Source organism: Macaca fascicularis, chromosome 19, assembly GCF_037993035.2.
Source record: "Macaca fascicularis isolate 582-1 chromosome 19, T2T-MFA8v1.1".
Taxonomy (NCBI): Eukaryota; Metazoa; Chordata; class Mammalia; order Primates; family Cercopithecidae; genus Macaca; species Macaca fascicularis.
The window spans coordinates 13,287,047-13,311,121 of NC_088393.1; the positions used below are offsets into that span (position 1 = coordinate 13,287,047).

At 51.7% G+C, this 24,075-nt stretch overlaps 2 protein-coding genes and 1 pseudogene across 10 annotated transcripts in view; 2 read left to right on the forward strand and 1 right to left on the reverse strand.

The window, feature by feature from the left end:
• GCDH (glutaryl-CoA dehydrogenase) lies at window positions 1-10,951 on the forward strand. Of its 8 annotated transcripts, none has more exons than XM_074026100.1 (11): window positions 1-233; window positions 326-540; window positions 676-819; window positions 961-1,023; window positions 3,267-3,437; window positions 6,072-6,201; window positions 6,285-6,501; window positions 6,977-7,080; window positions 7,369-7,494; window positions 7,769-7,929; window positions 10,458-10,951. In XM_074026100.1, exons 3-11 carry the CDS (start codon window positions 786-788, stop codon window positions 10,529-10,531), a joined length of 1,080 nt encoding a protein of 359 aa, XP_073882201.1. In that variant the 5' UTR covers window positions 1-233; window positions 326-540; window positions 676-785; the 3' UTR covers window positions 10,532-10,951. The 8 variants fall into 8 exon arrangements, with proteins under 8 accessions (XP_073882201.1, XP_045236082.2, XP_073882203.1 ...); XM_045380147.2 differs by having other exon boundaries at window positions 326-361; XM_074026102.1 differs by lacking the exon at window positions 7,769-7,929.
• On the forward strand, window positions 4,163-5,095 carry LOC102118933 (small ribosomal subunit protein eS6-like; annotated as a pseudogene).
• The window catches only part of SYCE2 (synaptonemal complex central element protein 2), a 19,803-nt gene continuing 5,800 nt past the window's right edge, over window positions 10,073-24,075 (reverse strand). Inside the window, exons 3-6 of one of the 2 annotated variants that reach the window (XM_005588164.5) lie at window positions 15,218-15,392; window positions 11,457-11,645; window positions 10,986-11,099; window positions 10,073-10,376 (exon numbers count right to left, since the gene is read on the reverse strand). In XM_005588164.5, the coding sequence (XP_005588221.1) occupies window positions 10,332-10,376; window positions 10,986-11,099; window positions 11,457-11,645; window positions 15,218-15,392 (523 nt within the window). In that variant the 3' untranslated portion in view covers window positions 10,073-10,331. The remainder of the gene's footprint in view (window positions 10,377-10,985; window positions 11,100-11,456; window positions 11,646-15,217; window positions 15,393-24,075) is intronic. The other variant, XM_065534517.2, reaches the window with a different exon arrangement.

The following is a 24,075-nucleotide window of genomic DNA, read 5'->3' on the forward strand; positions in this document are numbered from 1 at the left end:
AGTTGCACTCTAGCCTCGGCAGTGAGCTGGGAGGTACCAGGTAAGGAAGGTAAGGTGGCTCCAGCCGTGGATGAGAGGATCTCCGCTGTGACACCCCGGTTCCTGTAGGTCGCCGTCGTTGCTCCGCTCGCTTTGAGAGAGCATGGCCCTGAGAGGCGTCTCTGTGCAGCTGCTGAGCCGCGTTCCCGGCCTGCGAGTCTTTCGCACGTGGGTCTCGTCGGCTGCGCAGACCGGTCAGTGCGGGGTCGGGAGTGTGGAGGGAAGGAGTGAGGAACTGGGGGCTTAGGGACTTTCCGGGGTTGACTTTCCCGTTCTGTGCTTGCAGAGAAAGGCGGGAGGACACAGAGCCAACTGGCCAAGTGTAAGGACCTCTGGTCGCGCCGTGTGTCTGCTGCCCCTGTTCAGCTGTCTGTCTGCCCTAGGTGGACTCTGTCCCAGAATCCGAGGGCTGCCCGAGCAGGGTGGCAGGGTCGTGGCCAGGGTCAGAGGCACTAAGGCAGTGAGTGCGCTGTGCCTGCGGGGCCGGAGAAAGTTCACCTGGTCAGTCTCGTTTGCAGCTCCCAGTACCCGGGAGGCGACATGGGTGTGGAGCGGTAGGGCTGATGAGGGTCCGAGAAGGGAGGGCACAGTGATCGGGCGGACTGGACCGAAGCGAATTCCTTCTCCCCTTCCCAGCCTCGCGTCCCGAGTTTGACTGGCGGGACCCGCTGGTGCTGGAGGAACAGCTGACCACAGATGAGATCCTCATCAGGGACACCTTCCGCACCTACTGCCAGGAGAGACTCATGCCTCGCATCCTGTTGGCCAATCGCAACGAAGGTGGGCGGGCTGGTGGGTGCCCTGAGGCTGCTCCTCCCCCTGGAGCCACAGCCACCCCGCCTCAAGGCCCCCTTGTCCTTGGGGCTGGGGTTTCCTGTGGCCTAGGGCTGGGCCTGAATTTGGGCACTTGTCCCTTTGCAGTTTTTCATCGGGAGATCATTTCGGAGATGGGGGAGTTGGGTGTGCTGGGCCCCACCATCAAAGGTAGGAACAAGTGTCTCTCCACACACTGCAGACCCCTCTGTATTCTGAAAGCTTCTTCCTCCTTCCCTCCCTCCCGCCCTCCTTCCCTCCTCCTCCCTCCCTCCTTCCCTTCTTTCTCTTTCTTTTCCTTTCCTTTTCTTTCCTGTCTTTTTTTTTTTTTTTCCCCTGGAGTCTCCCTCTGTTGCCGAGGCTGGAGTGCAGTGGCACTATCTTGGCTCACTGCAAACTCCGCCTCCCAGGCTCAAGCGATTCTCCTGCCTCAGCCCTTCTAGTAGCTGGGATTACAGGCACCTGCCACCATGCCTGGCTAATTTTTGTATTTTTAGTAGAGACACGGTTTCACCATGTTGGCCAGGCTGGTCTCAAACTCCTGACCTCAGGTGATCTACCCACCTCAGCCTCCTAAAGTGCTGGGATTATAGGCATGAGCCACCGCATTCAGCCTTTTTTTTTTTTTTTTTGAGACAGAGTTTTGCTCTTGTTGCCCTGACTGGAGTGCAGTGGTGAGATTTTGGCTCACTGCAGCCTCCACCTCCCGAGTTTAAGTGATTCTCTTGCCTCAGGCTCCCGAGTAGCTGGGATTAAAGGCGTCCGCCACCACGCCTGGCTAATTTTTGTTTTTGTTTTTGTTTTTTTTTTTTGAGACAGAGTCTCCCTCTGTTGCCCAGGGTAGAGTGCAGTGGCCGGATCTCAGCTCACTGCAAGCTCTGCCTCCCGGGTTTACGCCATTCTCCTGCCTAAGCCTCCCGAGTAGCTGGGTCTACAGACGCCGCCACCTCGCCCGGCTGGTTTTTTGTTTTTTTTAGTAGAGACGGGGTTTCACCGTGTTAGCCAGGATGGTCTCAGTCTCCTGACCTCGTGATCCGCCCGTCTCGGCCTCCCAAAGTGCTGGGATTACAGGCTTGAGCCACCGCGCCTGGCCAATTTTTGTATTTTTAGTAGAGACGGGGTTTCACCATGTTTGCCAGGCTAGTCTCGAACTCCTGACCTCAGGTGATCCACCTGCCTCAGCCTCCCAAAGTGCTGGGATTACAGGTGTGAGCCACTGTTGCCCGGCCCTTTTCTTTTTCTTTTTTTTTTTTGAGATGGAGTCTCGCTCTGTTACCCAGGCTGGATTACTGGATTACAGTGGTATGATCTTGGCTCACTGCAGTTTCCTCCTCCCAGGTTCAAGCACTTCTGCCACCTCAGCCTCCTAAGTAGCTGGGATTACAGGGGCGCACCCCCATGCCTAGCTAATTTTTTTTTTTTTTTTTTTTTTTTTTTGAGACGGAGTCTCACTCTGTCGCCCAGACTGGAGTGCAGTGGCCGGATCTCAGCTCACTGCAAGCTCCGCCTCCCAGGTTTATGCTATTCTCCTGCCTCAGCCTCCCGAGTAGCTGGGACTACAGGCGCCAGCCACCTCGCCCGGCTAGTTTTTTGTATTTTTTATTTTTTTTATTTTTATTTTTTTTATTTTTATTTTTTTTTTTTTTGAGGCGGAGTCTCGCTCTGTCGCCCAGGCTGGAGTGCAGTGGCCGGATCTCGGCTCACTGCAAGCTCCGCCTCCCGGATTTACGCCATTCTCCTGCCTCAGCCTCCTGAGTAGCTGGGACTACAGGCGCCCGCCACCTCGCCCGGCTAGTTTTTTGTATTTTTTAGTAGAGACGGGGTTTCACTGTGTTAGCCAGGATGGTCTCGATCTCCTGACCTTGTGATCCGCCCGTCTCGGCCTCCCAAAGTGCTGGGATTACAGGCTTGAGCCACCGCGCCCGGCCTTTGTTTTTTGTATTTTTTAGTAGAGACGGGGTTTCACCGTGTTAGCCAGGATGGTAATTTTTTATTTTTAATAGAAATGGAATTTCACCATGTTGGCCAGGCTGGTCTTGAACTCCTGACCTCGGATGATCCACCCGCCTGGACCTCCCAAAGTGCTGGGATTATAAGCTTGAACCACCATGCCCGGCCCCTTTGTTTCTTTTTTTAGAGACAGGGTCTCACTATGTTGCCCAGGCTGGTCTCAAGCGATCCTCCTGCCTTACTGAAAGCCCCCTTCTTTCCCTAAGCCACAGTTTCCCAGTCTGTAAAGTGGGGCTGTTGTCCCACCCTCTGAAAGTGGCTATGGAGATGAAATGAATAAACCTCAGCTAGGGCCAGCTTGGTGCCTGCCTCCTTGTGTGTCCCTATCCCGCCCTGTCTCTTGGGTCCTAGCTGGGCAGGGCGGTGTTCTCTATTGTCCTGCTTTCCCCTCCTACTGCCACCAGGATATGGCTGTGCTGGGGTTTCGTCTGTGGCCTATGGGCTCCTGGCCCGAGAGCTGGAGCGGGTGGATAGTGGCTACAGGTCGGCGATGAGTGTCCAGTCTTCCCTCGTCATGCACCCCATCTATGCCTATGGCAGCGAGGAACAGCGGCAGAAGTACCTGCCCCGGCTGGGTGAGTGGCTGGCCATGGGGCCTGGTGGAAGGAAGATAGTCCCTGAGGTCTGGAACTCAAGGGTGGGGCTGTCCCCTGAATCTATTCTGTCCCTATCTCAAAGATAGCATAAGTGGCCACCTGGACCCCCTGCCAGACCCTGGGCTTCACCTAGAGATCTGATCCCTGGCCAGCCTGATTGTCCCCCTCTGTGACCACCATCATCTCCCTACGCTTTCTATGTTCCCCAGCCCAGCCCAAAGTGTAAAGTCCACCAGGTCCCTGCTGGCCATGTGCAGTGGCTCACACCATAATCCCAGCACTTTGGGAGGGTGAAGTGAGAAAATCCCTTGAGCCCAAGAGTTCGAGACCAGCTGGGCAACGTAAGGAGACCCCATGTCTATTAAAAAACAAAAAAAGGGCCAGGCGCGGTGGCTCACGCCTGTAATCCCAGCACTTTGGGAAGCTGAGGCGGGCGGATCACAAGGTCAGGGGATCGAGACCACGGTGAAACCCCGTCTCTACTAAAAATACAAAAAATTAGCCAGGTGTGGTGGCGGGCGCCTGTAGTCCCAGCTACTCAGGAGGCTGAGGCAGGAGAATGGCGTGAACCCAGGAGGCGGAGCTTGCAGTGAGCTGAGATCGCGCCACTGCACTCCAGCCTGGGCGACAGAGCGAGACTCCGTCTCAAAAAAAAAAGAAAAAAGGAAAGTGCTTATGTGGCCTGAGCTAAGCGGACGTTGACCCTCTTTTCCATGGCGCCTCGGAGGCGTTCAGCTGCTTCATGATGAAGCTGAACATCTTCCCAGCCACTGGCTGCCAGAAACTCATTGAAGTGGACGATGAACGCAAACTTTGTACTGTTTAGGAGAGGCATATGGCCACAGAAGTTGCTGCTGACGCTCTGGGTGAAGAATGGAAGGGTTATGTGGTCCGAATCAGTGGTGGGAACAACAAAACAAGGTTTCCGCATGAAGCAGGGTGTCTTGACCCACGGACGTGTCCACCTGCTACTGAGTAAGGGGCATTCCTGTTACAGACCAAGGAGAACTGGAGAAAGAAAGAGAAAATCAGTTCGTGGTTGCATTGTGGATACCAATCTGAGCATTCTCAACTTGGTTATTTTAAAAAACAAAAAGGAGAGAAGGATGTTCCTGGACTCATACTACAGTGTCTCGTTGCCTGGGGCCCAGTAGAGCTAGCAGAATCTGTAAACTTTTCAATCTCTCTAAATAAGATGATGTCTGCCAGTATGTTGTAAGAAAGCCTTTAAACAAAGAAGATAAGAAACCTAGGACCAAAGCACCCGAGATTCAGCGTCTTGTTACTCTACATGTCCTGCAGCATAAACAGCAGTGTATTGCTCGGAAGAAGCAGTGTACTAAGAAAAATAAGGAAGAGGCTGCAGAATATGCTAAACTTTTGGCCAAGAAGGAGGCTAAGGAGAAGCACCAGGGACAAATCGCAAAGAGACGCAGACTGTCCTCTCTGCGAGCTTCTACTTCTAAGTCTGAATCCAGTCAGAAGTAAGATTTTTTGAGTAATAAATAAGATCAGATTCACAAAACAAACAAACAAAAAAACCCACAAGGCTCTATGTAACCAGGCCTCTGCTGACCTTCCCACCTCTTCTCTGGCCACTCACGTGCTCCTCCCAGCCAGACTTAGCTCCTGGAAATTCTCCAGAAGTACCGCCAGTCCTTTGCACATCTGTTCCCTCTCCTGGCACTGCTGTTCCCCACAGCCTCCTCCTGCTTAACTCCTCACGCCCTTCCAGTTTGGCCAACTCCTTCCTGACTCCCTGGGTTCCCCTCCTCATCTTGACATTGTGATCATGACTTTGGGGTAACCTGTCTCCTGAAAGCAGGGCCAGACCTAACTTAGTTATGAGGCCTGACTCAGGGGCAAGGGTAATTTTTTTTTCTTTTTTGAGACAGAGTCTTGCTCTGTCCCCCAGGCTGGAGTGCAGTGGTACCATCTTTGCTCACTGCCACCTCTGGCTCCCCAGTTCAAGCAATTCCCATGCCTTAGCCTCCTGAGTAACTGGGATTATAGGTGCTTGCTACCCATGCCTGGCTAATTTTTGTATTTTTAGTAGAGATGAGGTTTCACCATGTTGGCCAGGCTGGTCTCAAACTCCTGACCTCAAGTGATCCACCCGCCTCGGCCTCCCAAAGTGCTGGGATTACGTGTGTGAGCCACCTCGCCTGGTTTAATTTTTTGTATTTTTAGTAGAGATGGGGTATCACCATGTTGGTCAGGCTGGATTTTTTTTCTTTTTTTGAGATGGAGTCTTTCTCTGTTGCCCAGGCTGTACTGCAGTGGCATAATCTTGGCTCACTGCAACCTCTCCTGCCCAGGTTCAAGCGATTCTCCTGCCTCAGTCTCCTGAATGCTGGGATTACAGGCACACGCCACCACATCTGGCTATTTTTTTTTTTTTTTTTTTTTTTAGTAGAGATTAGTAGAGATGGGGTTTCCCCATGTTGGCCAGGCTGGTCTCGAACTCCTGACCTCAATTGATCCACCCGCCTCGGCCTCCCAAAGTGCTGGGATTACAGGCGTGAGCCATTGCGTCCTGCCACAAGGATAATTTTTGAGTGAGGGGATGTATTGGGGAGCAGGCAGCCATGTGACCTTGTCTTGTGCCTGCAGCCAAGGGAGAGCTCCTGGGCTGCTTCGGGCTCACAGAGCCCAACAGCGGAAGTGATCCCAGCAGCATGGAGACCAGAGCCCGCTACAACTCATCCAACAAGAGCTACACCCTCAACGGGACCAAGACCTGGTAAGGGGTCTAGGCAGTGGGCAGGCAGTGAACAGGGGCAAAGGGACACTGGTCAGACCCCTCACCGACTGTTCCATCCCCAGGATCACCAACTCGCCTATGGCCGACCTGTTTGTAGTGTGGGCTCGGTGTGAAGATGGCCGCATTCGGGGCTTCCTGCTGGAGAAGGGGATGCGAGGTCTCTCGGCCCCCAGGATCCAGGGCAAGTTCTCGCTGCGGGCCTCAGCCACAGGCATGATCATCATGGATGGCGTGGAGGTGCCAGAGGAGAACATGCTCCCTGGTGCATCCAGCCTGGGGGTGAGTGGCAGCCACTTTGGGAATGGGTGTTGGGTCACCTGCGGGTGCGGCTTTGTCAGGCAGGCTCCGTGCTGGGGACACAGCTCCCTGTTCCTGTGGAGCCCACACAGCGGTGATTCTTACTCAGCCGGACTCACTGATGTGCTGAAAACTGCCCCTGTTTGGTGACCGTCTCGCTCATCCCGGCTCTGCCCGGGACACATGGGCCTGAACCAGCTCAGTCGTTTGACTCACAGTGCTTCTTCTGGCATCCATCAGCCTCCTAGCTTTGAGCATGGAACCCAGATCCCAGGCTGGGTGGGACTGTGTGCAAACCAAGTGAGCAGGCACCGAGCGTCGGTGCCAGGGCCATCTGTGATGTGAACCCCCTGTGTGGGGTGGCTGGGGAGGAAGCTTTCCCTGCTTCAGAGTTGGTTCTACATAGGCATTCTTGGTGTCTCTTGGGTGGGGCTGAGGTGCCATCTCAACCCTACAGGGTCCCTTCGGCTGCCTGAACAACGCCCGGTACGGCATCGCGTGGGGTGTGCTCGGAGCTTCGGAGTTCTGCTTGCACACGGCACGGCAGTACGCCCTGGACAGGTGTGGGGGGGCTGCAGTGAGATCCCCTGGGGTTGTGGGGCAGCTTGGGTTTCATTCTCTACCCCATGGGTGACTCCCCAGCCCCCACCCACCAGGCCTGAGTTCCTTGCTCTGGAATGACCAGTGACGTCCTTCTGAGCAGTCATGGGCTGAGTCAACAGCAGGGCCAGGGCGAGCTCGGGGGCACTGAGGCAGCCTGGGAGGCTTCCTAGAGCAGGGGGCCCCAGGACAGGGACGGGGTGGGAGAGTGGACCTCCCCTCACCCTTACCCTGCCATTGCCCCTGTAGGATGCAGTTCGGTGTCCCGCTGGCCAGGAACCAGCTGATTCAGAAGAAGCTGGCAGACATGCTCACTGAGATTACCCTGGGCCTTCACGCCTGCCTGCAGCTCGGCCGCTTGAAGGACCAGGACAAGTAGGGGTTGTGTGGCGGGGGTTGGGGGATGGCAGCTGTGGGTGGAGGACCTTGTGTCTTTCCTGGAGAGAAAGGTCCTTTCTGCCTGGTGGCCCCGGGGACCTGAACTTTCTGCTCTCCCTCTTGTCTTTGATGGGCTGGGCTGAGGACAGCCCCACTGGTCCCTCATTGGGAGCTTGGCTGCATCAGGAAATCCCCACCCCGGGCTAGGTTTGCTTGGGGCATCGGGATGCCAGGATCCCCAGTCCTTGTTACCCTCATATGCTGCTCCCAGGGCTGCCCCCGAGATGGTCTCTCTGCTGAAGAGGAATAACTGTGGGAAAGCCCTGGACATCGCCCGCCAGGCCCGAGACATGCTGGGGGGGAATGGGATTTCTGACGAGTATCACGTGATCCGGCACGCCATGAACTTGGAGGCTGTGAACACCTACGAAGGTGGGAGCTGGACCTCAGAGGGCTCACTGCAGCCTCAGTGTCTGGGGTGGGGGTACAGCGAGGTGGTACGGGGACAGGCCTGAGTCTGACTCCACCTATCACTAAGTGACAGTGTGACCTGGGGCGAGCCTCACCCCTCTGTCCCTCATCTGGAGTTGCTTACACGGGGACTGTGGAAGTGAAGTGCTTCATGCACCACATGGAGGCCCCATCATGCCTTGCGAGGGGCTCCCAGCTCTTTTTTTTTTTTTTTTTTTTTTTTTTGACGCGGAGTCTTGCTCTGTGCCCCAGGCTGGAGTGCAGTGGTGCGATCTCGGCTCACTGCAAGCTCCGCTCCCCCGGGTTCACGCCATTCTCCTGCCTCAGCCTCCCGAGTAGCTGGGACTACAGGCGCCCGCCACCTCGCCCGGCTAATTTTCTTGTATTTTTAGTAGAGACGGGGTTTCACCTTGTTAGCCAGGATGGTCTCGATCTCCTGACCTCATGATCCGCCCGTCTCGGCCTCCCAACGTGCTGGGATTACAGGCTTGAGCCACCGCGCCCGGCCTTTTTTTTTTTTTTTTGAGACGGAGTCTCGCTCTGCCGCCCGGGCTGGAGTGCAGTGGCCGGATCTCAGCTCACTGCAAGCTCCGCCTCCCGGGTTCCCGCCATTCTCCTGCCTCAGCCTCCTGAGTAGCTGGGACCACAGGCGCCGCCACCTCGCCCGGCTAGTTTTTTGTATTTTTAGTAGAGACGGGGTTTCACCGTGTTAGCCAGGATGGTCTCGATCTCCTGACCTCGTGATCCGCCCGTCTCGGCCTCCCAAAGTGCTGGGATTACAGGCTTGAGCCACCGCGCCTGGCCTGGGCTCCCAGCTCTTTCTCCCACATGCTGGGGATGAGGAATGTTCCTGAGACAGGTAAGCTCCGAAGGCAGCCCAGGGATGAGGCCCAACTCCTAGCAGGCTGGTGGGTGTGAGCGAAGCTACACGTAGGACTCAACGCTCCATTTTATGTTAAGAGACAAAAGTCATCTTCAGATGACGGTGTTTGCACCCTGCAACTGATGGTGATTTACATGGCGGCCCAGAACCCCTTGCTTGGTGGGAAGACAGATGTGGAAAAAGATACTTAAAAAAAATAAAGTGCAAACCCAGTGTGCACTATGCAGGAACAGAGGGAGGTATGAGGACCCCCCCGCCGGCAGAGAGGCTTCCAGACAGAGGACAGCAAATGCAGGAGGGGTGCCTTCCCTGCGCCACAGCCCCAGATCTTGTCTCTATCTGGCAGCTGGTGGGTGGGGGGATCCTACAAGTGTGAGAATGACCTTGAGGACAAGCAGAGGGCGCCGTGAGACGGTTTTATGCAGAGATGGCATGAGTCAGATTTGGTGCTTTACAGGCTGGGCGCAGTGGCTCACACATGTAATCCCAGCACTTTGGAGGCTAAGGTGCGAGGATTGCTTGAGTCCAGGAGTTAGAAGTTACAATGAGCAATGATCACTGTGCAACTGCACTCCAGCCTGGGTGACAGAGTGAGACTGTCTCAAAAAGAACAGAAACAAAGGCCGGGCGCAGTGGCTCAAGCCTGTAATCCCAGCACTTTGGGAGGCCGAGGCGGGCAGATCACGAGGTCAGATCGAGACCATCCTGGCTAACACAGTGAAACCCCGTCTCTGCTAAAAATACAAAAAATTAGCCGGGCGTGGTGGTGGGCGCCTGTAGTCCCAGCTTCTCAGGAGGCTGAGGCAGGAGAAGGGCATGAACCTGGGAGGCGGAGCTTGCAGTGAGCCGAGATCGCGCCACTGCACTCTAGCCTGGGCAACAGAACGAGACTCCGTCTCAAAAACAAAACAAAACAAAAAATAGGTTTGTACTTTAGGAAGTAAACAGAATTGGCTCTAAAAAGGAGGCTACAATCTTGCCTTCTGCTCCATGGAGCTGGGGAGGAGCAAAGGATGAGACACCAGGGCGTGAGGTGTGGGAGAAGCGACCTCTTCTCTGGGAGAGGTGGCTTCAGGTGGGCAGAGGTCAGCTGAGGCAAGTGACTGCTTTTCCGACGTGCTGTCCCTCCCGTCCCTCCCAAGGGTAAGAAAGGGGGTGCTGTGTTTCTCTGGAGCTCAGGGGTGCTTTTAGCCTCTGCAGCAAGGAAGCGTGGCCAGGTTGAAAATCAAACATTTAATAAACTGTGGGCCTGGGGGTGAGGAGAACTTGCCAAGGGTGGGGAGCATGAAGGCTGGGCCCATGGCAGGGGCTGGACTTGCTATGTTTTGGGAGTTCAGCACAAGGAGCTTTGGGTTTTTGTTTTTTTTCTTCTGCCAAGATGCATTATAGAACCATGAAAAACAATTTCTCAGTGTGGCCCAAATGGTGGCCTCACAGTCTTCTGGAGGCTGTCACTAAGGCGTGAGTCTCCCGGCAGCTGTCAGCATTCACCATCTCTGTGGGTCTGTTCTTCTGAAGCAGTGGCCTGGGGGGACATGAAAATTCATTTTAAAGGAAGTTGTGAGCCGTGAAGACTCCAAACCAACTCTATATTAATCTTGTCCAGGTACACATGACATTCACGCCCTGATCCTTGGGAGAGCTATCACGGGAATCCAGGCATTCACGGCCAGCAAGTGAGCCCGTCCCATCAGGGGCCTAAAACTCTGAAGCCCCTTTCTGGAGAGAGGCCTGGCTGGACCGCAGGAGCGCCATGCTCTGAGAGGGAGGTGGCGGATGGCGTGGGAAGTGAGAGACACTGATTTTTAAATATCAAAATTTCCCTTTGAAGTCGTTCCGATGTGTTCCTTAAAAAGAAGATGGAATTCTCTGTAGAGCGTCTCAATCCACTTTTAACCATGGATGAGAACAGACTCCATTTACCCTGAAATAGCAGCTTTTCTTGAGAGGAGAGTGACATTGAAGCAACTCCGTCTGCTCCAGCCGACCCCTCACACCGAGTTCACAGTGTGCCCTCCGTCCCTCCCGTCTGGGGGTAGTGCCTTATGCTGGGTGTTGGAGCGGAGTGAGGGAGAGGAAAATAAAGAGCTGCACATCTGACCCCAAGGTGTCAGGCCAGCTTACTGGTAACCACCTGAGAAGTAGTTTCAGCCACGGAAGAAACGAACACGTCTGGGGGCTGTGAGTCGCTGGGACGTGGTGGGGACTTCCCCCTAGAGTGGTCTGGCCCCCGTCTGAGTCTTAGGCTCTGGTGTGAAAAAGAAACCCAGGTTAGCAGTGACAGGCTGTGCCAGGGCTGCAGGGCTCAGGGCTGTGGGCAGAGGGGATGATTTCTGAGTGGCAGGGGTGCAGGGGACTTTGTCCTTTCTGTCACCACAGAGCTGCTCATACAACAGTGGGACATGACAATGGGTTGGCTTCTCAGCTCAGACACACCATGTTATAGGGGACCACAAACAAGATGGTAAGTGCACCAGGGGCTTTGCAGGGACTGTGGCCTGGTGGGGTCAGTGCTGGGTGCCTGGTTTCTGTTCACATTTACTCTTGGCTGGGCCATCCCTGTCCTCTTCCTCAGGCAGCGCCCCCCATGTGAGTTTCCTCATACCTCAGGCTGGAGACACAGGTCTTTGTACACAGTCTCCACGCTGTGGCAGACTTGTTTGAGCTCTGTCTCCAAATGGCTGATCTTTGCCATTTTCTGGGTGAACTCTTGGAGCTTTTCCTGGATGATCTTGTTGTGGTCATTATAAATCTGATAGATCCTCTCCTCTAATTTCTCTGTCAGATCCGAAACCTTTTAAAGAATAAGATGTGTTCTTGGAAAATCAAACAAGAGGTATCATAAGACATATGTGTTAAGTGGGTTTCTTAGATTTCTGTAATTTATCTTATGAAAATGGCAAAATAGGCCGGGCATGGTGGCTCACGCCTATAATCCCAGCACTTTGGGAGGCAGAGGCGGGTGGGTCACTTGAGGTCAGGAGTTTAAGACCAGCCTGGCCAACATGGTGAAACCCCGTCTCTACTAAAAATACAAAAATTAGCTGGGCATGGTGGCACATGCCTGTAATCCCAGCTATTCGGGAGGCTGAGGCAGGAGAATCACTTCAACCCAGGAGGTGGAGGTTGCAGTGAGCCGAGATTCCACCACTGCACTCCAGCCTGGACAAGAGTGAGACTCCGTCTCAAAAAAAAAAAAAAAGAAAGAAAGAAAATGGCAAAATAGGCCAGGCATGGTGGCTCATGCCTGTAATCCCAGCACTTTGGTAGGCCGAGGTGGGTGGATTACTTGAGGCCAGGAATTCAAGACCAGCCTGGCCAACATGGTGAAAACCCATCTCTATTAAAAATATAAAAACTAGCTGGGCATGGTGGCATGCGCCTGTAATTCCAGCTACTTGGGAGGCTGAGGCAGGAGAATTGCTTGAACTGGGGAGGTGGAGGTTGCAGTAAGCCAAGATGATGCCATCGCACTCCAACCTGGGCAACAAGAGTGAAAGTCCATCTCAAAAAAAAAAAAAAAATTAGCAAGGCATAGGTGACGGGCACCTGCAGTCCCAGCTACTCGGAAGGCTGTTGCAGGAGGATCAGTTGAGCCCAGGAGTTAGAGGCTACAGTGAGTCATGATCACACTAATGCACTCCAGCCTGAGTGACCCTACCTCAAAAAAAGAAAAGAAAAACACCAAAAACTAAAACCCAGTGCAGTGACTGGGGGTCAGATTGCCTATATGTTAAATTTTCTTGTTTTCTTGAGGCGGAGTTTCACTCTCGTTGCCTAAGCTGGAGTTCAATGGCATGATCTCAGCTCACTGCAATCTCTGCCTCCTGGGTTCAAGGGATTCTCCTGCCTCAGCCTCCCGAGTAGCTGGGATTATAGGCAAGCGCCACCACGCCCAATTAAGTTTTTGTATTTTTAGTAGAAATGGGGTTTCACCATGTTAGCCAGGCTGGTCTCAAAATCCTGACCTTAGGTGATCCACCCCCACCCCCCGGCCTCCCAAAGTGCTGAGATTACAGGCATGAGCCACCGCACCTGGCCTGTTAAATTTTTTTAACAGGCAAAAGTATATACAGTCGTGTGCTGCATATTGACATTTTGGTCAATGTCAGACTGTATATACAATGATGGCCCATAAGAATATAATGCCATATTTTTACTGTACCTTTTCTGTGATTAGATATATTTAGATACACAAATACTTACCATCGTGTTATAAGTGCCTACAGTATTCAGTATGGTAACAGGTAACAAGCTGTGTGCAGGTTTGTAGCTTAGGAGCAATAGGCTCTTCCACGTAGCCTAGGTGTGTAGTAGACTATACCATCTAGGTTTGTGTAAATTCACTCTATGATGTTCAGATGATGACAGTGTCACCTAGGGATGCATGTCACAGAACTGTACAGGACAAGCTCAGCCAGGTTAGGAAGAAAGTACACAGAATAGAAGAGGCATCCAACAAAGTGGCCTCTGGGTGGTGTATCAAAAAAAATAAATAAATAAATAAATGTTTTTGTATCTTTTCTACTAGAGGCCAAGGCAGCGGGGTGAGGAGTTCAAGACCAGCCTGGGTAACATAGCAAGATTCCAACTCTACAAAAAAATGTTTAAAGAAAATTAGCTGGGCAAGGTGGTGCACACCTGTAGTCCCAGCTACTTAAGAGGCAGAGGTGGGAGGATCACTTGAGCCCAGGAGTTTGAGGCTCCAGTGAGCTATGATCGTGCCACTGCTCTCTAAGCCTGGGCGATAGAGTGAGACACCACCTCTAAAACTATAAATCAACACAACACAACACAACAATACAACACAACAACACAACACAACAATACAATACAATAAAACAAGTGAGCCGGGCTTGATGTTGCACACCTATAGTCTCAAGCTACTCGAGAGGCTGAGATGAGGATTGCTTGAGCCCAGGAGATCAAGATTGCAGTGACCTATGATTCCACCACTGCACTGCAGCCTGGGCAACAGCAAGTCTTGTCTCCAAAAAAAAAGAAAAAAGAAAATAATCTGTCATCAAGACACCTAGAATCAGCAAGCTGTCCCACTCACATGACCCATTATGTATTTTTTTGTTTGTTTGCTGGAACTATAGGCATGTGCTACCATGCCTGGCTAATTTTTTTTCGAGACAGTGAGCCAAGATCGTGCCGCTACTCCAGCCTGTGCAACAGAGCGAGACTGTCTCAAAAAAAAAAAAAAAGAAAAGAAAACCAGAAAGAAAGAAGCAGTCTCCTTTTTCTTCTTCTTCTTCTTTTTTTTTTTTTTTTTTTTTGAGATGGAGTCTCGCTCTGTCACCAGGCTGGAGTGCAGTGGCACAATCTCAGCTCACTTCAACCTCCGCCTCCCAGGTTCAAGCAATTCTCCTGCCTCATCCTCCCGAGTAGCTGGCATTACAGGCACGCACCACCAGGCCCAGCTAATTTTTGTATTTTTAGTAGAGACGGGGTTTCACCATGTTGACCAGGATGGTCTCCATCTCCTGACCTTGTGATCCCCCCACCTCAGCTTCCCAAAGTGCTGGGATTACAGGCGTGAACCACTGTACCTGGCCCCTATTTATTTATTTTTGAGACAAAATCTTGTTCTCTGGCCCAGGCTGCAGTGCAGAGTGACTGCACCAAGCCAATTTTTCTATTTTTAGTAGAGATGTGGTTTCACCATGTTGGCCAACCTGGTCTCTTAACTCCTGGCCTCAAGTGATCCACCTGCCTCAGCCTTCCAAAGTGCTGGGATTACAGGCATGAGCCACTGTGCCTGGTCCCCCCATTATATATTTTGAACAGGCATCAGGCGCAACCATTCATGTAAGACCTGAACATCACACCAGCTTTTGTAAGACGTAAGCCCCAGGCATGTTGAAAAACCTCCACTGCCCCATCACAGCCCATTTGATGGCTTCTGCTGGACATACGGTTGTGACAATGCAAGTTATGCCTTGACCCACTACTCCCATGGCTGCTTCACCTTGTGTGAAGTAAGAGGGCTGGGTGTTGGAGGCAGGAGGGTATCCAATGCCCTGCTCCTTCAGCCTGGCTCTCTCATCAGGCAAATCACTCATTTCCAAGCCTTATCTATAAAATGGGTCCAATCTCTTCACTGTAGGACTATTCTATGGGTAAATTGAGATACAGATGGTCCCCAACTTACTACAGTTCAACTTACTACATTTTTCACTTATAGCATTTTCAACTTGCAATGGGATTATTGGGATGTAGCCCCATCATACGTGGAGGAGCGCCTGTGCTGTGTGTGAATGGCCTAGCACCGTGCCTGGTGTACAACAGACATTCATCAGTGGTTCATTCCCTCCCCTTTTGCATAAGGAATCCCCCCTCTCGCTGGGTGAAGTCTGTCACCTTGGTCTTCAGGCTGTTCCTGAAGTTGGTCATGAGCGCATGGTCCTTTTGCCGGCTCTCGTTGATGTTTTCGATCAGCTCCTGGGCTCTCTTCTGCAGGATGTCGATGCTTGAGTCCAGAGAGGAGAAGTAGAGTCCCGACTTCCCTTCCAGCACTGTCAGCTGGCAACTGGCACTGGAGATGGCGACACAAGGGCAAGAAACCTGACTTCACAGAGTACAGGATGCGGCCGGGTGCGGTCGCTCATGCCTGTAATCTCAGCACTTTGTAGGCCGAGGTGGGCGGATCACAAGGTCAGGAGTTCGAGACCAGCCTGGCAACATGGTGAAACCTTGTCTCTACTAAAAAAAAAAAAAAACAAAAAATTAGCCCGGCACAGTGGCATGTACCTGTAGTCCCAGCTACTTGGGAGTCTGAGGCAGGAGAATTGCTTGAACCCAGGAGGTGAAGTTGCAGTGAGCCAAGATCATGCCACTGCACTCCAGCCTGGGTGACAGAGCGAAACTCCATCTCAAAAAAAAAAAAAAAAAAAGTACAGGACACTGAGATCAGCACCAGACTCTTCCAAGACTAGCTGATCTGAGAGAGCTACATGGTGGGAGGGGACCCACATTGTTGCCTTCCATGGGTGATACGAGGCATGCTTCCTAGGTTATTCCATTCACACACATGCCCTGAACGATGAGAATGGCACCGCATTTTATAGCTGAGAAAACAGACCAAGACGCACGACTAAATATGCACAAGGTTCCAGACCAAGGAGGTCTGTCTGACCCCAAAGCCCACTGTTATTTTATGACACCAACTCGCTTCTTTGGAATACCAATAATAGTATCAATGCTTTCTTTCTTCCTTTTTTTTATAGAGACAGGTCTTGCTCTGTTGCTCAGGCTGGAGTGCAATGGCACAATCATAGCTCACTGCAGTGTCAACCTCGCAGGCTCCAGTGATCCTCCCACCTCAGCCTCCTGAATAGGTGGGACTACAAGCACGTGCTACCATGCAGAGCTAATTTTTAAAATTTTTAAATAGAGACTGGGGTTCACTATGTTGTTCAGGCTGCTCTCAAACTTCTGGCCTCCCAAAATGTTGGGATTACGGGTATGAGCCACTGTGCCTGACTGATGTAATCAGCAATCTCCTGCAACCTCCACCTCCTGGGTTCAAGCGATTCTCCTGCCTTAGCCTCCCGAGTAGCTGGGACTACAGGTGCACACCATCACACCCAGCTAATTTTTGTACTTTTAGTAGAGACAGGGTTTCACCATGTTGGCCAGGCTGGTCTCGAACTCCTGACCTCAAGTGATCCTCCTGCCTCGGCCTCCCAAAGTGCTGGGATTACAGGGGTGAGCCACCGCACCCAGCCTGATGCTTTCTTAAGTGACCGTCCTGTCATTAACCTGCTGCATCCCTTTCCAAACCTACTGGGTGATGTTCACCACCTGGGGCTACAGAGTACTTACACCTCCTTGCTCCCACCAGGTGAGGTAAATACCTGTTGAATTATATTTAAAGAGCATTTAAAGAAATGTGCACACACGCAAAAAGTTGTTGATCCCATGCTGTACATGTAACTAATGATATAATTCAAATATTGTGTTAACTAGTGAAATAGTGGCAGAAGAGTGACAACTGTCTAAAAAGCTAAACAGAATGAAAAATGTTGAGTAATATGTAATGTTATGTAACTTCATAATATTCAATGTAATAAAATGGAACTTCGGTTGGGTATGGGGGAGATGACTAAAATTGAAGCAAAGATCATAAAAATCTAGAAAAATTCTGCATATAGATTGCTCTGCCAAGGTTTTGTTCTCTGCTTTAAAAACAGAACTGGGGCCAGGAACGATGGCTCAAGCCTGTAATCCCAGCACTTTGGGAGGCCGAGGTGGGTGGATCACAAGGTCAGGAGTTCGAGACCAGCCTGGCCAAGATGGTAAAACCCCATCTCTACTAAAAATACAAAAAATTAGATGGGCACAGTGGCGGGCACCTGTTATCCCAGCTACTCGGGAGGCTGAGGTAGTTGAATTGCTTGAACCCGGGAGGCATAGGCTGCTGTGAGCCAAGATCGTGCCACTGCACTCTAGCCTGGGCGACAGAGCAAGACTTCATCTCAAAAATAAATTAAATTAAATTAAAATAAATTAAAACAGAACTGAAAATTGTGGGTAATGCATTGTGAATGAAGTTTATACTGTGATCTGATAAGGCAACCCATTGGTATTTTAAATTAAGACATATTTTTGGCCGGGCGTGGTGGCTCAAGCCTGTAATCCCAGCACTTTGGGAGGCCGAGGCGGGCGGATCACAAGGTCAGGAGATCGAGACCACAGTGAAACCCCGTCTCTACTAAAAATACAAAAAATTAGCCGGGCGCGGTGGCGGGCGCCTGTAGTCCCAGCTACTCAGGAGGCTGAGGCAGGAGAATGGCGGGAACCCGGGAGGCGGAGCTTGCAGTGAGCCGAGATCGCGCCACTGCACTCCAGCCTGGGCAACAGCGTGAGACTCCGTCTCAAAAAAAAAAAAAAAAAAAAAAAAAAAAAAAAGACATATTTTTTCTTCTTCTGATTCTCTGGTTTATTTGACCTGTTTGATGTCTGATCAGTTAGTGGTTCTGGCCAGGTAGAGCTGCCCCTGTGAGTCACAGCTAATATTTCCTCAGCCATGTTCCCGGCACTGAGCTAAGCCACATGCCTTTTCTTCGTGCAGCCTCACGACCACACTCGGGTCGTCTGCTGTTCTCTTTACTTTATGGCTGAGGACATGGGCTTAGAGTGGTTACACCACCTTCTCAAGGTGGAGGACAGTCTGTGGTAGAGCTGGGCTTTGTACCCACTAGGCCTGACTTCCCAGCTGGTATCCTGCTTCCTACTAAGGCACTCAGGCGCCACTCCCCTCCTGGATCTTACATTTCCTCTGAGGTCCTCCAGCTCTGAAAGGCCAAGCCCTGTAGGTGTGGACAGAGCAGTTCCTGAATGCAGCAGGTCACACAAAACCTTAAAGTCAGCTGTGTCCACAAGCAGGTTACTGACTACTTAGAAAAATAAATCTTGGCCAGACATGGTGGCTCACGCCTGTAATCCCAGCGTTTTTGGAGGCCAAGGCTGGTGGATCACCTGAGGTCAGGAGTTTGAGACCAGCCTGGCCAACATGGTGAAACCCCATCTCTACTAAAAATACAAAAATTACCCGGGCATGGTGGCATGTGTCTGTAATCCCAGCTACTAGGCATGCTGAGGCAGGAGGATCGCTTGAACCTGGGAGGCAGAGGTTGCAGTGAGCCGAGATTGTGGCACTGCACACTAGCCTGGGCAACAGAGCAAGACTCTGTCTCAAAAATATAAAATAAAGAAAAATAGGCCGGGCGCGGTGGCTCAAGCCTGTAATCCCAGCACTTTGGGAGGCTGAGGCGGGTGGATCACGAGGTCAGGAGATCGAGACTATCCTGGCTAACGTGGTGAAACCCCGTCTCTACTAAAAATACAAAAAAAAACTAGCCAGGCGTGGTGGCGGGTGCCTGTAGTCTCAGCTACTTGGGAGGCTGAGGCGGGAGAATGGCGTGAACCCGGGAGGCAGAGCTTGCAGTGAGCGGAGATCAGGCCACTGCACTCCAGCCTGGGAGACACAGCGAGACTCCGTCTCAAAAAAAAAATAATAATAATAATTTTCAGCTATCTGAACCAGGCACAGTGGGCACATGCCTATAATAGCAGCACTTTGAGGGGCTAAGGCAGGTGAATCGTGAGCTCAGGGTTTTGAGACCAGCCTGGGCAGCATGGCAAAACCCCATCTCTACGAAAAACACAAAAATTAGCTGGGTGTGGTGGCGTGCACTTGTAGTCTCAGCTACTTAGGAGGCTGAAGTGAGAGGATCACTTGAGCCCAGCAGTGGAGGCTACAGTGAGCTTGATCATGGCACTGCACTGGAGCCTAGGTGACATGACGCCACTGCACTCCAGCCTGAGCGACAGAGGGTGACCCTGTTTCAAACAAAACAACCACAACACACAAATACATCCCTCCCTTCCCACCCAGTCTCCCCCAGCCAACCACCTCCCTCTTCCCTCCCCATCAAGGCCAGGGTTCTAGAAGGAGCTGCTTACACTTTCTGGGCTTTTTTTTTTTTTTCAGACGGAGTCTCGCTCTGTCGCCCAGGCTGAAGTGCAGTGGCGTGATCTCGGCTCACTGCAAACTGCCTCCCGGGTTCACGCCATTCTCCTGCCTTAGCCTCCCAAGTAGCTGGGACTACAGGCGCCCACCACCACGCCCGGCTAATTTTTAGTAGAGACGGGGTTTCATCGTGTTAGCCAGGATGGTCTCGATCTCCTGACCTCGTGATCCTCAGCCTCCCAAAGTGCTGGGATTACAGGCATGAGCCACTGTGCACGGCCTTTTTTTTTTTTTTTTTTTTAAAGAGAGAGGAGGGTCTCACCCTGGACTTCTTTTCTTTTTCTTTTTCTATTTTTTTTTTGAGACGGAGTCTCGCTCTGTTGCTCAGGCTGGAGTGCAGTGGCGCGATCTCGGCTTACTGACCTCGTGATCCACCCGCCTCAGCCTCCCAAAGTGCTGAGATTACAGGCATGAGCCACCACACCCAGCCATCCTGGGCTTATTTTCTTACCCCTCATTCACTTTTCAGTCCATTGCAATCAGATTCCTACCCCGGTTCTCAAATGAAACAGCTCCTACCAGTCCCCATGACCTTGTGGTTACAGCGGTAGACATCTCAGACCAACATGCTGACCTCTTGGCAGCAGCCAGCACTGCTGACCACCCTTCCCTGCTACTCCTGACATGTGGTATCCCAGGGGTCTGTGCTTGGGCCTCTGCTGTCTTCTTCCCAGACACCCTCAATCACACACTTGCTCTGCAGTGAGGCCTCCATGCCTCCTCCCTGCTGGCCCCTGCAGCTAATATTCCAGCCACCATTCCACAGTGCACAGGCTGTTACTCTCCAAAGGCATTCATTCCCGTAGCATGGGATCCCTGAACAGTCCCCTTTCCCACCTACGTCCTGTCTCCTCCGGAAAGTGTTCCTTTGCTGGATTCGGTGCACACAGCACCTACGGTCTCACTGTCTACACCTTGGCCTCCCCTGTAGTCTCCTGAAGGGCCAGGGCCATGTCTCATTCCTTTGTCTTTGTATCTTCAGTACCTACTCCTCATGAGAGAAGCAATAAGTGTGCTGCTAATAAATAAATGACTTGCAAGTACTTTCCATTACCATCCACACTTTGGATTCTATCATCTAGATTCTATCATCCCAGCCCATGCCTCTCTCCTGAGCTCCCAAGAATATATGAAACCTCCCAGTCTCCCCACATGGCTGTCTCAAAGGCATCTGAAACTCTGCATTTGCACAACCAAAAGCATCATCTTCCTGGCAACCCAATTTCATCTTCCCTTCCCTTAGTGAATGACATAAAAAGCCACCTGGTTCCCAAGCCCAAAACTTAGCAGCAAGTCTAGAGTCCGGCTTCTCTCTGTCCCTCCGCATCCTGTCTCAAAATCCTCTCATTTCTACCTTTTTTTATATTTATTTATTTATATATTTATTTGAGATGGAGTCTTGCCCTGTCGCCCAGGCTGGAGTGCAGTGGCGCAATCTCGGCTCACTGCAAGCTCTGCCTCCCGGGTTCACGCCATTCTCCTGCCTCAGCCTCCTGAGTAGCTGGGACTACAGGCACCCGCCACCTCGCCCGGCTAATTTTTTTTTGTATTTTTAGTAGAGACGGGGTTTCACCGTGTTAGCCAGGATGGTCTCGATCTCCTGACCTCGTGATCTGCCCGCCTCGGCCTTCCAAAGTGCTGGGATTACAGGCGTGAGCCACCGCACCCAGCCTTATTTTTATTTTTAATTTTTTTTTTCAGACGGAGTTTCACTCTTGTTGCCCCGGCTAGAGTGCAATGGCGCAATCTCAGCTCACCGCAACCTCCACCTCCCAGGTTCAAGTGATTCTCCTGCCTCAGCCTCCCGAGTTGCTGGGATTACAGGCATGCACCACCACACTCGGCTAATTTTGTATTTTTAGTAGAGACGGGGTTTCTCTATGTTGGTCAGGCTGGTCTTGAACTCCCAACCTCAGGTGATACGCCCGCCTCGGCCTCCCAAAGTGCTGGGATTACAGGCGTGAATCACCGCGCCCAGCCTTTTTGTTTATTTTTGAGACAGAGTCTTGCTTTGTCGCCCCGGCTAGAGTGCAGTGGAGCGATCTCAGGTCACTGCAACCTCCAACTCCCGGGTTCAAGCGATTCTCCTGCCTCAGCCTCCCAAAGTGCTGAGATTACAAGCGTGAGCCGTGGGTCAGCCCCTAGTGACCTTCTACACTATAATCTGATTTCCTACTCCTGTTTGTCAGCCTAAAACTGGCCCCCTCCAGCCACAAGATCAAGTCTAAATTCCTTTGCACAGCATACAGGGCCTTCCAGGGCCCTGGCCTCCCCTCTCTTCCAGCCTTAATGGGTTTTTTTCTTTTTCTTTCTTTCTTACTTTTTTTTTGATAAGGGGTCTCACTCTGTCGCTCAGGCTGGAGTGCAGTGGCATGATCTCGGCTCACTGCAGCCTCTGCCTCCTGGGTTCAAGCAATTCTCCCACCTCAGCCTCCCGTAGCTGGGATTACAGGTGCCTGACAACCATGCCTGGCTAATTTTTGCCTTTTGTTTTTTTTTTTTGAGACAAGTTCTCGTTCAGCTGCCCAGGCTGGAGTGCAGTGGTGCGATCTGAGCTCACTGCAACCACCATCTCCTGATTTCAAGCAGTTTTCCCATGTCAGCCTGATGAGTAGCTGGGATTACAGGCACCCGCCATCATGCCCATGGGGTTTCACCATGTTGGCCAGGCTGGTCTGGAACTCCTGACCTCAGCTGATCCGCCTGCCTTGGCTTCCCAAATTGCTGGGATTACAGGCGTGAGCCACCGCGCCCAGCACAGGCTTAGTTTCCTTTTTTTTTTTTTCAAGACAGAGTCTTGCTCTGTCACCCAGGCTGAAGTGCAGTGGTGTGATCTCAGCTCACTGCAACCTCTGCCTCCCGGGTTCAAGCAATTCTCCTGCCTCAGCCTCCCAAGTAGCTAGGATTACAGGTACCCGCCACTGCACCCGGCTAATTTTTGTATTTTTAGTAGAGACGGGGGTTTCACCACGTTGGCCAGGCTGGTCTCGAACTCCTGACCTCGTGATCTGCCCACCTTGGCCTCCCAAAGTGCTGGGATTACAGGCGTGAGCCACCAAGCACAATCTAGCCTTACTGTTTTCTACAGTCCCTCCATCTGCAGCAATTGGGGACCTTCCACAATTTCCCCAAACATGTCAGCCTTTGCCTGGAATGACTTTCCCTGCCTGCCTCCTTCAAAATGGAACATTTGGAATTTTACTTCTCTACCCCCACTACACTTTGGCCTTGCTGGTCACAAAGCTGCCACAGTTTATGAACATCAGTCCCCTGTAGCACACGACACCTTGAGGGTGCAGACTACACCCTACTCATTTGTTCTGCAGCACCCCAAAGGCTTCATCAGTTTGCTGAATATCTAAATGAATGCAGCACTGACATTGGGACTCCCACACCTCCTCCTACTGAGTTTGCTTTGTTATCTCGACCTCTCCTGGATGCTCTCAACAGTTTCAGACCCTAAAATTAAAATCAATGAGAGCACCAGGTGTTTCTTTGTGTGTGATTGTTCACAACCTGCTTGAGCTGCTAATGGTTCAGAGCTGCTCCTTTCTAAGGCTCAAGGGATGAGGCTGGAACCGGTTTTCATGGCAGCTAAGCAAACAGTTAAAAAAAAAAAATCACTTGAATTCAGCTAATTCAAGTTTCATGGTAGGACAAAGGCCTGCATCAGATGTCTGCTGAGAGCTTCTTTAGTTTTCCAACCTCTCCTTTGGGGATTTATTCCTTTCGATTTCATTTTTCTTAATACTCAGCAGCTGCATATTAATCAGGATGCTAATGAATCATAGGCTTCCCTGGGCCTGCATTCACCAATTAACTTTAATAAACAAAATGCGCGGTGTCCTCTCTGCTGGCTTTCCCGGTTCCTAGGCCGGCTTCTGTTGCGGAACCCTGGACCGAGGCCAGAAAATGCAAGTCAGCCCTACACAGCACGTTGGGTGTGCATGGCCTGCGCCCGCATTGGGCAGTGGGCTGGGGGCTGTGAACACAGCGCTTCGTTCATCTATTATGGTCTGTCCTTCTAAGAAGTCCCTAATTTGGCTGCGAGGATTAGGACATAGTTCCCAAGCAGGGCCCACGCTGGCAGGGGGCCCAGGAGCTGGGGAGGAAATGGGTCTAAGCGAAGAGACCATCTGTTCGCTCCAGGTAAAGCTGTGATTGGCAGGCGACTGAGCCAGAACCGCCCGCTGGCGGAGCCCTCCCTCCGTGGCCTCTAACAGATATACAAGTAAACAATCCGCCAGCCACTTATGACCACCGCGGGTGGCAGTCCCGGTAGAGGAGGCAAGCTAATCAAACATTCAAAGGGGGAACACAACAGAATCTCTGGCGCTTAGGCAAAACAATGTTTTGCTGAAGTACAGCCAGGAAGGGGGAAGGTTTGAATGGGAGCTGATGAGCCAGTTCCTCAACCTCTCCTTTTCTCTCTGGAAACGTGTTAACATTTTAATCATGTTGCTGAGTATCTGCTGCTGGATCTATTAACTGGCCCCTGCACTGGTTTTAATCCATCTGTTTTTTGGCCCAGAGTTCCTGTGGAGCTCCTTGAAGTCTCTAAATGATTTGCAGCAGTCTGTCTTTTCACTACACAGATCCTGGTCTAAACATGCTATTCCGCAGTAAGGTATTAGCAAACAAACGACTTCAACCATTGCTTCCCTTTTTTTTGGTCTCCAATTGA